The sequence below is a fragment of the Morone saxatilis genome, unplaced genomic scaffold, assembly GCF_004916995.1.
Source record: "Morone saxatilis isolate NCDOM2014 unplaced genomic scaffold, NCSU_SB_2.0 Contig24, whole genome shotgun sequence".
Lineage (NCBI taxonomy): Eukaryota > Metazoa > Chordata > Actinopteri > Moronidae > Morone > Morone saxatilis.
The window spans coordinates 22,128,909-22,142,416 of record NW_023339807.1 but is presented as its reverse complement, the minus strand read 5'-3'; the positions used below and the strand labels follow the sequence as shown (position 1 = coordinate 22,142,416).

The following is a 13,508-nucleotide window of genomic DNA, read 5'->3' as shown; positions in this document are numbered from 1 at the left end:
TAAAGCATGAGCTGCAGAGTGTGCCGAGGCTGTTCCACATGCAGTACAGGGCGCGTGTGTCCATCTGTGCGGGCGACATGCTCTCCGCATAGTCTTCTTATTGTCTACCTCTGGCCAATAAAGACGAGCATTGAGAAAGGTCACGTGACAGCACCACGAGCGAGTGGGAAAGAATTTCAGACGAAGAGAAGGACAAAAAAAACCAACGCCATAGTTTTACATCCATTTATACTCCTCAAACTATTCAGCGTAAGGCTGTGGTCAACAAAAGGAAATGTTGGTCAACTGAAGTTCTCCATTCAACCAATCGATTGGTCAATGGGAGAAAAGGTTATCTCACAGTGTGCACTCTGCCTGGTAGCAGCTGAATGCTAATCAGAGTTACACAACATCAAGCAAATGAATTCCTGCAGTTGATTTTTAAATTTGCATACGGCATCAACACACAACACACACACACACACACACACATTGACAAGGACCGCAGAGCACAATGGGCTTCCATAAACAACAAAGCTACCACAGAACAACGGGATGCAGCCTACTGTTGTTAGTTTTTTGGCTTTAAATGATGACGTTTACACGGTTTCTCTCAATTGTCCCTCAATATCAATCCAGAATCTCCCAATCGACCAACAGACCAGAAGGTGTCAATTCAGTGGCCCCCTCCTGCCCTGTATTGGAAGCTATAACTATTTGTGACGTTTTGCCACCCTTTTTGTAGAATCACATCCGACAGTCATTGACTGCAACCAAATATTAGCTATGATGATTATATGGTCTGTGTCAAATCTATGTCAGTTTGTATAAAAAGCTTTATGTCCCCTAAAACCATGCAACTATGTACAAAAACAATTTCCTACACTCTTCATTTGAAGTGGATTTAAGCACTGAAATTAAACGTGAGAGGCAGCAGTTGGCATTCCCTTCAAATCCAATAAACTGACCAACACGACAACAAAATATGTCACTACTTCAATACTTTCTGACTCCTCCATATTCACTTTTACTGCATTGAAACGTAGTTATTATGTAATATAATAAAAAGTGTTTAGAGGAATATGTTCAGGTGATGGACACTTTCTTTTTGAAGCTGACAAGTTGCTTGGTAAAGCCACAGCTTGTATAGTGGTTAAAATAATTTCAAAGGTCAACACTGTCTGTCTGGTGTGAAAACAGAAGTGAAATCATGCTTAATGAAAACACACTGTGGTCTGACTGTTTTTATAAAGTGTTTGACGTTAGCCTGAGCTAAACATCCAGAGCACACAGTTGTTTAATCATCTCTAGAAACAAGACTACCTTAAACAGGACACTGTCTGTTTCATGACTTTCTGCTGTGCTGGACACGGGGAGCCAAATATTTTCTCCTCAAAATCTCCTGGAAACCGCAGTCAACTTTGAATGGTGGATGTTATCTTTTGAGGGAGGATGCATGGGAGATTCAATACACCACTCACACAAAAAGCCCTTGTTCCAGCTAAGTTTTAGAGAGGTTCTACAAAGAGGACATTTCATCGTTACATTTTGAAACCCATCTCATGGGTCTGTTTCAGGCATATGTGTCCTGTCTAACACAGCACACATCCATGTGTTTTTATACTGTGTGCAAGTGGAGCAGAGGGCTTGATGACTGACTCAGTTATTCCACCAAGTTAGCAGAATGACCTTGGAACGAAGGAAGGGGTGAAGAGGAGAGGTTTTTTTTGGCCTACGATGCTTGTATGATGCTTCATGTTAAGACTGTAACATCTTGGGTTTTGGAAATCCTTGGAAACTGATGTTGAAAAGTCAATGGTTTTTATTACTTCACATACTGCGTGTGTTGTGTTTTTCATCTTGGGGAGGTTAGTCTTAATGTAAGTTAAGTTTTAGACGAGAGTGTTAATCCTCCGGTTAAAAAAAAAACAGCACTTGAATCAATGCGTCAACCTCTTCTTGTTTATTGAAAGATCGGCATGTTGTGCTAAAGTTTTGGCTCTGGTCCTGAGCTGGAGTTTGTGTCTTATATCTTGTGTTTGAAGTTGAACACACCATTTTCGTCCTCCCTGATCTCTCCTGTGCTATACATACACAGTGTAATGTCTAAATCGCAGAAATGTGTGACAAAGCAGCATTATAACGAAGGACTGTAGTGCTGCGGAGATTCCCTGGCCTACAAATGTCGTTCTCAAGATGTAAGAAAACGTGTTTGTTTGGTACAGACCCCAACAGATCATAATGTCACATCATAATGATTTTAATAGTTTTTTGAGTTAAAATTAAATTGTGATGCAAAAAAAATAATATTCCCACTAATCATGAATCATGTCACAACTGTAATATCTGTCAAAATAATGATTTTTTAATTCTTTCTTTTCACCATATCGTGCATTCCTAATGTTTACACTTGTTGTTGAACGGCAACATAGTTCCTGCGTCATCACGTCCTTAGGAGCTACAGTGACTGTCTTCTGATATCATTGCTGAACAGAGTCCATGCCCTCATGAGTAGTTTTCTGGTTCATGTCCACCAACATTAAGTCAACTATCCAAAATGTACTGTGGCGTTAACATTCGTGAGTTGTTTGGCTCCTCGAAGGCTTCGTTCGGCCTCATAAAGTTGCAAAAAATCTCTCATAGCCAGTTATAATATAATCTATATAGACATTTACATGCGTAGACGTTGCCATTCAGATCAGTCACACAGCTTGCAAAAAACACATCCCCATCTTAAATTAGCTATTCAAATCATTGGCGCAACATGATGCTAATGATCTGAATTCAAATGAGCATTTTTTTCCACGCTGCAGTGAACCCAGTGACTTTTTGTAGCTATTGTCATCGACACAAGCTGTGTGTGTGTGTGTGTGTGGTGGTGTGTGTGTTGCTGTGTGTTGTTAGGTGTTCTGCATCGTTTTACGCCGTTGGTGAATGCAGGATTTGTACCAGGTGTGCATGATGTTTAGTGCTCGAAGTATGCTGTGCATCGTTCTCGTGGTGAATACTGTGTGGTCGTGTGGTGTTGTGTCGAGTTGGGAGTGGAGAGGAGAGTGTGAGGAAGCCTCATTTCCATTCAGTGGCACCGTGTAACAGTCGTCCTTTGGCCCCTTACTCTCAAGGCTTAGACTTCACAAAGCCTCACTTTGTCACAGTTAACAGGCCGGCCTGCAGCTGGGTTGCCAGTGGAGTTGGCGGTCCCCGTCTTGTTGCTGCCCACACTACAGAAAGGAACCCCTCGAGGTGATGAGCTGTAGATGACAGGGTTTGAGATGCCAGGAATGTTTTAATCGTCTGGGAGAAAAATGTGTCCCAAACTAGATGAGCACAGGCAGTTCACATAACACTGCAAGCAACTATAGTGTGGAATTACAGCCCTGCTTCTTCTTGGTCAGGTGTTGGTGAACAAAAATGTCCCTACAGGTTGAATTGTTGATATTCATGGCCATTTTATTGCATAAGGCACAGGTTGTTGATTTAACATAATGCAATTAGAGTACTGGATTTTTGAAAACTTTTGGTAATCATTATTTTGTTTTTGCGGGCCAGATAAAAGTTAAATATCAGCCTGCTGGGGTCATTTGCTGGATACGACATCTGTGATAAGCTAAGATGAGTTGACGGATTATCGCCATGTCTATCAGGTTCGTGCCAGAGCTTGTATCTCCACACTGAATTCTTCAATATGGATGGAATGGGGGAGTTGCATAGACATGAATAATATTTAAAAATAATCATATTTTTACTTCATTTCAGTTTTTCAATTAGAAAAAAAAGTCATTTTTTTACTATTTTGCCAGCCAGGATATTGTCAAGTTACAGTTTTCTTACAAACATGTAAAGAGTATGACTGCTGGTGTAAGACATCTGATCGGTGCCCCTTCTGTTGACTGAGAAGGATTGTTCACTGTGATATTGGCTCTCACAAACATGTCGTTATTACATGCATGCTTTCAGTCGCAGGCCACTGCAGTGTGACAATGCCAGGCATTCTTCAAATGGATGTCTGGGTATGTCTCAAGAGCAGCGACAATAGGAGATTGTTCTCAGTGTCGGCTCCAGTCAACAAAGATGTCACACTTGCGGACATATCTTATACATTTTAGTGCTGATAGAACATTTGCCCTGTCTGTAAATAAAATTTCTCTCTATCAATCTATCAACAGATGAATACATACAGCCTGTATATATGTGTGTTATAGTTTTACAGGATTTTGAATGCAGTACTTTTTCTTCTACAAATGTAATTTTACATGATGCAATTGATACTTTTAATTAAAGCAGCAACAAGGAATTTTTTGGTTTATTCCTGCAGCCCCTGTGGACAAAAGTGGTAGTGTTTTAGAAGCCTTGTTTTCATTGATTTCTAGAGGAATCTGACTGAATCCGACCTGTCAGGCATTAAGAATAACTATATAGAAAAAGCCTGTTTCACTGATGGTTGTTTGGTTATTTAGGTCATGTAGAGGCATCAGTATTACATTATTTCATAACTAGTAAAAAACCTTAAAATAAAGTGCAATGCGTATTACACCACTGCCACTGGGAGATTCTTCAAAAAGCCGGAACCCTTAAAAGCAGTTATTGTGAATCCTGGAGCAGAGAAAAACCAACAAACCCTGACCTGGTGACACTGGGCTGCTGTAGGTCTCTAATGTAGGCAGGTGCCTGACCATGCAAAGCTTGAAACGTTTTAAGACTCTTGAATTGGATCCTGAACTTGATGGCGAGCCAATGTAGATTTTGCTGCTCTGTTGGTGTCTCATTGTGTTTGTTTGTTGTGTGTCTCTGCAGTGTTTCCCGTGTGGCGGGGGATTGGGGCCAATAGTGGCGTCGGAGGCGGGTGGAGCCAAGGCTGGGGCCGCTGCTTGCGATGGGAGCCAGACAGTCCAGGACAAAGGGTCCGGATCCCGGTATTTGACTACCCGGTCTGGTTAGTCCTCTGTCGTGGGGGACGAGCCAGGCTCATTGAGGTTTGTCAGAGAGGGAGAGGTGCCATCAGACTGCCCACAGACATGCTCAGCATCAAGCTTCCCCAGCTCTTTGACATCCACCAGGTCCCCAAGGTAAGGAAGAAGGGGAGACCTTCACTACAAGGTCTACAAGGTACTTGGTAGGTCTGTCTTACAGTTTGCTTCATCCTGCTGTAAATGCTGAATGTCCTGTGCTGATTCTCAGTGTATGAATCGACCTATCTGTCACCACTTTGGGACGGGTCCTCTACAATCACTGATTGTATGAAATGCTGGAGCTGGTGTGGCATTTTGCTCATGCAAGCTGGTACTGTGAGCTCTGTTAATCAAATTATTCAGTAAAAAATGTAATCAAGGACATAACAATGTGGGTGAATGCAGTGAAAGTTAGACATTTTATTTACACACATTAAGGAGAAACAGAACAACGTCGTGAGCGTCGGGGTATTGTACAGTGGGTTCATCAGAACTTTAACAGCTGCTTGCGGTGCCTGGAAACAAAGCATTTTAAACCGGCACAATGAGCTTAAAGATGCTAATATGCTCCGTAGAGCTTTGAGGAACTGCAGAGGTACATTATAAATACAGTAGTCATTCATTCCATTGTTGAAATAAAAATATTTTTTATAGAGTCTACAGTGGCACTGAATCAGTTTGTATACTGCAGTACAAACCCCATAACCTTCAGTTATTTTTTATTTCCTGTCATTGTTGTTTCACGATTTTTGAATTCCTTACAAGATCTTTCTATAAAACGCCAGCCTTGCAGGTTTGTCTGTCAGGACATGAACAGGCACGAAGAATGACGTGAACTTACAACATCTGAACATGTACAGTAGACAGAGCGACTTATAAAGGGTCTACTGTTAACAGTAACACATATTCCATTTTTTTTATTCCTCTTGTTTTATAATATCAATCAACCTAGCCCTAAAGACAACGTAATGACAAAACAATAGAAGCGTTTTAAGAGATTATTGTGTTTTTGACAGGAAGTATCTACAATCGTGGCATTCTACATCACATGTCAAGGGCTTTCCTCTCATTATTTATATACTGTAAACAAAGCCAAATGCATGACAACCATATGGGATTTAACACCCACACCTTAGTGGGAAAGATATTTGGTAGCTGACTGTCCTTCAACAGGAGTAGGAGCCCTGCAGTTCAAGCATCTGTGTTGGCCGGCGTCCACCCCACTGTAGCGACCTTATCTCGTGTGATAAGCAGTCATTGTTGTCGTGGTTTTACATCACAATATCCAGTCAACAGTTTCAGTGTCAAGTCCTAAAATATGTGACCTTGACTGTGCATTATTAGAGTTTAAATATTTGAGTTTCTATCGATAAGTTTCCAAAGTGTAGGAACACAGATATTTACTTTACAGAGATATTAATATTATTATTATTATTATTAGATACTTAAAAGCTACAAGGCTTAAGTTACTGAAATGTTCTACCACAGCCTCTTCGGATTGGCAAGTGGATATGAGATCTCTGCTTGAGAAAATATTTACATTGTTGTTATCTTTGTTTATCCTCACATCTTCCTTTTTAGCACATCCAATTAGATCCAGAACTGCAGAGTCTTTGGGCCAAGGTTTTCACCACTTTGTCAACATATGAAATCAAAAATCAAGCAGCTGATCCTAATCCCCTTCCAAGGGGGTCACAAGATAAATCTGAGCGGTTAGGAGATTATTGATAGGACGAAAAAGAAACAAATTACAACGTTTTGCTACAAAATTCGTTCTCTAAACTATGTTTTTTTGCAAAATGTTTGCCTCTAACTAGGTGTTATCTAATTGTATCTATCTAGGTGTTCAGGGAGGATAGCATCATCTCTGGATACCGACACCCACGGAGCTCAGCGCTGGACTGCGTCCTCAGTAGCTTCCAGATGAACAATGAGACGATCAACATCTGGACCCACTTCCTGCCAACATGGTGTGTGCAACAGCATGTCACATATTCATTTAATGTGTCAGTTGTGTTTGGTGCACTTTTGCAATCTGTTACTATTGCCTTGTTGGGCCAAAACATCTAATATGAGACAATGACCGCAAGATCAACACTCCATGCTGACAATGATATGACCAGAGCAAATCTAGTTATATTCAAGACCAAGACTAAAACTAGAAGTAAAATGAACATGTTCACTTTCCAGCTGTAAAAACATGACAGAGTTTGTAAGGATCAGTAGAAGTATGAAGATCTTTGTTTAGTATCTGCAATGTTATCCCTTAAAGTCTTCATAGTGCTGGAGAAAAAATAAACAGGTGGATAAAACGTACTATAAAGATTTTTAGAAAGGTGGGAAGAAGTTGTGGTAGGGTCCCAAAAAATACAATAGGCCTGAATCAAACAGGATGCCAGCAAAGTCCAAGTACAACAACTCTGAATGTGTGGGAAAGTAGAAGTCAGAGAGAAGTTTGAGCTGAGTTGATGATTAAAAATATGCTGAAATGAGACAATGGTGATTTGCAGGTACTTCCTGTGGCGCTTCTGTGTCCTCTGCACCACCCTGAACTTCCTGACCGACAGCTACACCTGGCCCCTGCTGGTGTACATGCTGCTCATCTGCATTTACCCCTTCACCTCCAGCTGTGCACACACTTTCAGCACCATGTCCCCAGAGTCCCGCCACATCTGCTACTTCTTTGACTACGGAGCGCTCAGCCTCTACAGTCTGGGTAAGACTTCAGACACGATGTAGGGCTGTAGTCACCCAAAGAAAATCTAGGTAGACTGATCTTTAATCAATGAATTAAGTGGGGAATAAAAAAATCAGCATGTTATTTCGAGGTTAACTAAATCCAGCATAGTGCACTGAATGCACTGTACCTGGTGGCTGCTGGGTGCTAGCCAAAGTTACACAACATTGCCAAGAAAATGAATTCCTACAGTTTGACCATTTCTTTTTTCACATGTAACTATATTGTTACCTTCATGCCATGTCCATCAAGTAAATTTACATACAACACAAAGCAACACACACACAAACAAACGCACACAAACTCACATACCTTTTGTTATGTTATTGAGCTTGAATAGTTAGCCCCCTAGTAAAATGCACATACATTAAAAAAAATAAACTTTATCCACTCAGCCCTTCTGTCCTCTGAGGCTGAGGGCCGATGAAGTGATTTGTGCTGGTTATTTGACATTGTAATTGAGTAAATGTTCAGCAAGTTCAGCTCTGCAGTCTCCAAAAAAAACCAAACCAGGTGACTTATAGGTCTTATCGTCTTATCTTATAGTCTATTAAACTATACGAATATTAAAATAGAACCATATTTATTGAGTAAAATATATTTAAATATTATTTTATATCATACATTAACAGTGTTGTTTGTAACAATTCACTCAAAAAATAAAATACATCAGGTCTGCATATGTCCCACTTGACCCCTGAACATAATGTAAGAGTAAGAAGCACTTTTCTCCTTATGAAAGTAACACCCCGACCAAATTCGACCAACCAATCGACCAGAAGGTGTCAGCCTAAAAAGGTTTGGTTTGGTTTAGTGCAGATATTTTGCTTTTCTACATTAACATTAACATCTTGAATTCAAAGAGGTGAATGAGTCATTGTTTGAGCTCTCTTAACAACTGTTGCACTTGACCAAGGCACTTGAAACAATAAGCGCTTCATATTACTTGGTGAAGTGATCAGTCTTTATTTACAATATTACAGGAAAAATATTTAACGTATATAATAAGTGAGTAGTACAAGAATCTTTGAAAAGCAAAATTAAAAACTGTTTTGAATGCCAACACTTTAAATTCTAAATATTTTCTTATTTTTAAGGAGTGTGGAGTATATTATTATATATGATTATTTTTCATTTTCTCAGCATTCTTCGCTCTGCTACCGATTTTCTGAGATGGCCAAGAATACTGACATGACATTTCTTTAAGGATTTCTTTCTCCACATTTTATGTACGTGGCAGGTGACCTGGCAGAACAGTCGAAGCATTGTTGAATCTATTTGCCTATTGTCATGTGGATATAATCAGGGAATGCCTGATTTCCATATCATCTCAAACCATATATAACAATATCGCTCCCTTCTGCCTCGCTTCAGAGAAATAGTTTGTTTCATGGCTTATCTATCCGTGTCACTGTGTATCAGTATTTACAGAGGAATTGCAACAAAGAATAAACAAATGACGTATCTGTCTTGTAATAATTCAGAGTTTGTTGGGCGATTGGTCATTTGAAAATGTTTTCCTGCAGCATCTGCTGTCACTGTCTGCCTATTTGCAGGCGTGTACATTAATGCAAGAAAGATGTATTGTCTGCCGTTGACCTTTAGAATCACACATAATTGTGTATTTTAAGGTGAGCACACTGTATGTATTGTCACTATATATGCTTACAGTTGCACAGTTGTGTGTGCATTTCAAATATACCGTAGTGTGTTTGTCTTTATGGGTGTGTTTATGATCCCTGCTCCATTTGTAAGATCCCACCAGCAGTCAAACATTAACAAACATTAACAAACATTAACAAACATTAACTGAGGTCCTCTTCAGTTCCCTTCCCAAATGGTGTGGTCCCCGGCAGACTGATCCTTAATCTGCCACAAAGCTTCTTAGTGCCAAAATTTGCCCAGTTTAAAATGTTCAAAAGTCCATTTCAGGGATACGTGCTTGCAGGAGGGTTTTTCTCACTGCAGGACAAAAAGCTATAGGACAGTCTTTACAGTCAGAGGCTGAGCTTTGATGGGGGGGGATTCTGTTGCAACACACAGAACAGCAGATGCTCTCTGGGGAAAGAGACAACACAGTACTTTTTTTTTATTGTTCCAGTACACTGAAAATCTTTAAGTTGGGCAGATTCTTGTTTGTAATTAAAAACAATCGCACTAAATGAGTTAAATGATTGAAAAACAGAAAATGAAAAGTGTAGATTTTGAAATATTCCCACTCTGGTGACCCCCAGTGGTTGTATCAGAAAAGACAGTGTAACAGACAAACTGCACCATTTCTATTGTCTCCCTGCCTCTAGAACAAAAGTCTACAAGTTGTGGCTTTAAATAGTCAAATGGGCAGGTGTAATTTAAGTGTGTTTTCCTGCTAATTCCCCCACATAAAAACTTTCATTTACAAGCGTGTATAATGCTTTCCCCCCTCCTAGCTACACCCTTATTTTGTCTGTGAATGTGTTTTTGTGACATAACTGATCTCCCTTTCTTGGAAGGAGTCTTGCAAAACAGATTTAGGCCTCAAGCGACCATCCTGGTTTAATGTTTGTGATTTTGAAACACCTACTCATTGTACAAAATAAATAGATAAATAAAAAATAATAAGATACAATGTACAGAAATACATTTACATATATACAGACACTTTTATCTGAAGATATTGTATCTCTAATCTCTCCAGTCAAAATCAGTTAACATTTCTTTAATGTCTGTTTGTGTTCAGGTTGTGCCATAAGCTATGGATACTATGTCATACCAGACAGCTGGGTGAACAGCTGGCTCCATCAACATTTTGTCCCCATTGCCATTGGAAACACACTGTTCTGTACCAGTCTGTCCTGCTATTCCAGGTAAGAAGCTGCTGTGTACAATCTGCCTCTGCTCAAGAAGTTTAGAAAAATGAAGCAAATGTTCTGAAGGAAGTTGAAGATCAATCCCATTAACATTATGCCACGAGGTTCAAAGGATTGAAAACAGATGTCAGGACATTTACTTTTTGTCTTGAATGCCGATAACCTGCCTGCAACAGCATTTGATTTATATGAAGGTGACATCTTTATGTCTGGAAAATGCAAGGTTTTAATGTTTCCCTCAGACTTGTGTTCTTGAAACAACATTTGTGGCGCCATGTGACACTTGAACTCTCCACTGAAACCCAAACAAATGAAATTCTTTTAGGCTCAGCAGCTCTTAAAGACGCGTTGATCCACTGCAACTATTCCTTGAGTGTGTTACTGACTTTAAATGAAGCTGTTATCGACTGATCTGCAGTAAACTGATGCATCAGTCTAGCCTCAGTCGATGCACTTGAGCATTCATTTATAACATCTTTTAGTAGATTTCATATGTGAAAAATGTTGTCCTAAAATCAATATTTATTTAAAAGTAAAAACACTTAAAGTATAAAACTAATTTGAATTGATTGATGCTGTTGTCTACTTCAGGTTGTACTGAGACAGGGCAACTTGCAAGTTATAGTCCGACAATAGCATTTTTGAGGCAGATATTGATGTCGATGTTTGGGCCCAATATACATACTGAGTGGGACATATTGAAGTAGAAAAATAACCTTGTCAGTGCTCTCTGGTGGAAAAACTATGCGAGACACTGTTTCTAAATTCCCTCAAACCTATTTTGGTATGTCTGGGCTGCAATTCCTTTTTACTCATCGGCCGACATATTGGTGCTGGGACAAAAAACGCGTTAACCAGTAGACTGGCTTTAATTTCCTGTATGATAAGCTTTTTTTAATACTGGTGCATAGCTGAAACAATTGCTATTTGTTTCTTACTAGACCAAAAGAACATTGAGAAATATCTCTTAGAATATAACAATAAAAATGGTTTACATTCTGCACACATGAAGGAATTAAACTGTTTTTATATTCAATGTACTCCTGACAGTAGAATGAGCCACTATCAACCTAAATAAAGGCATAAAGGTCATTCAAAAAGAAATTACTGTGATATACCTGTGAAACTGCCAGAATCTTACAAAATACCGTGGTCTTAAGCCCATGTCTGAAAATCGAAGAATAGTTACTGTGCTAAACTGAGCTTGAAATATCATATTGTCATTGTTTGATGTATTTTACCCTCTGGATGTCAATCAGATCCTAGCTGGGTTTTGGTCTGTGGATGGGTAGGATGGGGGGGGTCACCACGGGGTAATTATTGTTTTCTTTTTGTTTCTGTACATAGAATATATGTTTACTTTTTCCTGTGTATTGATAAAACTAAATAAAAACAGTTGATTACAAATAGAAGTTGGTGATTACAGCCTTCTGCTTGTGTCGACAGATTCCTGGAGCTGCAGTTCCCACAGAGGAGTAAAGCTCTGAGGACAGGAGCGTTTGTCCTTCCCTTTATATTTGACACTGTTCCATTGTTTTACAGGGTGAGTGTCAGTGTCGGGCATTTCTATTTGTCCTTCGTGTCTGCTTTTATGTTACACACATTGAAACAGCGTGGATATACTGTATGCACACTTGCACAGACTGTGTTGTGTGTTTGTGTTATTATGTAAGTGCTCGGAGCTGATTAGTGCCAGGCTTTAATACTCTGAGCAGGACTTTGGCTCACTAACCCAGAAAGTGATTTCCTTTCTTAATCTAATACAAATGTATCGCTGCCATCAGTTAATTCCCCTAATCACTGTGATGATTAGTTTGTGCAATACGCAAGTCATTTGTTGGAGGTTTTTTTTGTAACTAGGTCAAACAATGCTGTAACCATCAGTGTTGATAACAGTAATGTGCATTAGGTACAGAAGTCCCCGTATCTTGAATTGGTGGCGTCTGTTGACATTTCCAATCAGTGTTTTATCTTCTGTTACTTTTGAAGGACCTGGAGATTAATCTGTTGGTTTCTAGTGTTTTCTGAATATATTGCATTTAAAAATCTGGATGTTTTTCTATGTGTAGATCCTTCTCTGCTGTGGAGGAAGCTGCAGCTCGAGCGAGGCCTTATCCAGTCACTGTTACCACCTCCTTTTTGCCTTCCTCACCTGTTTCCTGTTTACCGCCCACCTCCCGGAGAGGTTGGCCCCAGGGCGCTTCGACTACTTTGGTATGTCGTTGATGGATGTTGTATGATACAGGTTGTAACTGGCTTATTTGGCTTTGCACAGCATACACTGATTAATACTTTGAATCTTGATGGAAGTAAGAAAAAAAACTCTCTTCCCTTACTGAGGAAACAATAATGAAAGTACATCTAAAAGAATATGTAAGAAAATGATTAACCCCAGTTATTCCAGTTGAGTTATAGCTGACATTTCACTGAGCAGCTCCCCGGTGAGATTGAGTGTAACTTTATGAATTAGAATTTTGAAAAGGAGCAGGCATGTCAAGTAAAAAAAGGTGTTGGCTGTGTCCAAATTATATAATGATTACCAAATTAGCCTTCCGCAGTAAAATTAGCAAGGTTTTGCCCTCCACATGGGGCGAACTTTTATATTGCTGTCTTTTGTCTTTGCCTGTTCTTTAATGTTCTCCCTGCTGAATACTGGACAATTGACATAAAACAATAGCTCTATATCAAACAGGCTTTTGATTTGATTGCGTGTAAACTAATCCAAACTTTTCTGGCTGTTTCGTTATTTAATCGGCAGTTGTTTATCCCGCTGTGGTTTCAAAGAGGTTGTTTTGTTTTTTTTTGTATAAAAATGGTTCACAAGCTTCTGAGTGCAAAGGCCTTAGTATTATTTACTGAGTCTGAAGAAAATGTTGTTTAATGAATAACAATTTTAGCTTCACTAAAGGTTTTGGAACATGCTGCTACCAACAGATTTAATTTTTATCTCTGTGGTCTTTTTGAGAAGTATCAACTTAAAGAAGCATTTCACCC

General features: G+C 39.4%; 1 protein-coding gene across 2 annotated transcripts in view; it reads left to right on the top strand.

Annotated features, from left to right (window-relative positions):
- Positions 1–13,508, top strand: part of paqr6 (progestin and adipoQ receptor family member VI) — a 25,485-nt gene that overhangs the window by 7,874 nt on the left and 4,103 nt on the right. For both annotated transcript variants that reach the window (XM_035672045.1, XM_035672046.1), the window contains exons 2-7: positions 4,774–5,045; positions 6,771–6,898; positions 7,439–7,644; positions 10,385–10,511; positions 11,961–12,057; positions 12,584–12,728. In XM_035672045.1, coding sequence (XP_035527938.1) covers positions 4,774–5,045; positions 6,771–6,898; positions 7,439–7,644; positions 10,385–10,511; positions 11,961–12,057; positions 12,584–12,728 — 975 coding nt within the window. The remainder of the gene's footprint in view (positions 1–4,773; positions 5,046–6,770; positions 6,899–7,438; positions 7,645–10,384; positions 10,512–11,960; positions 12,058–12,583; positions 12,729–13,508) is intronic.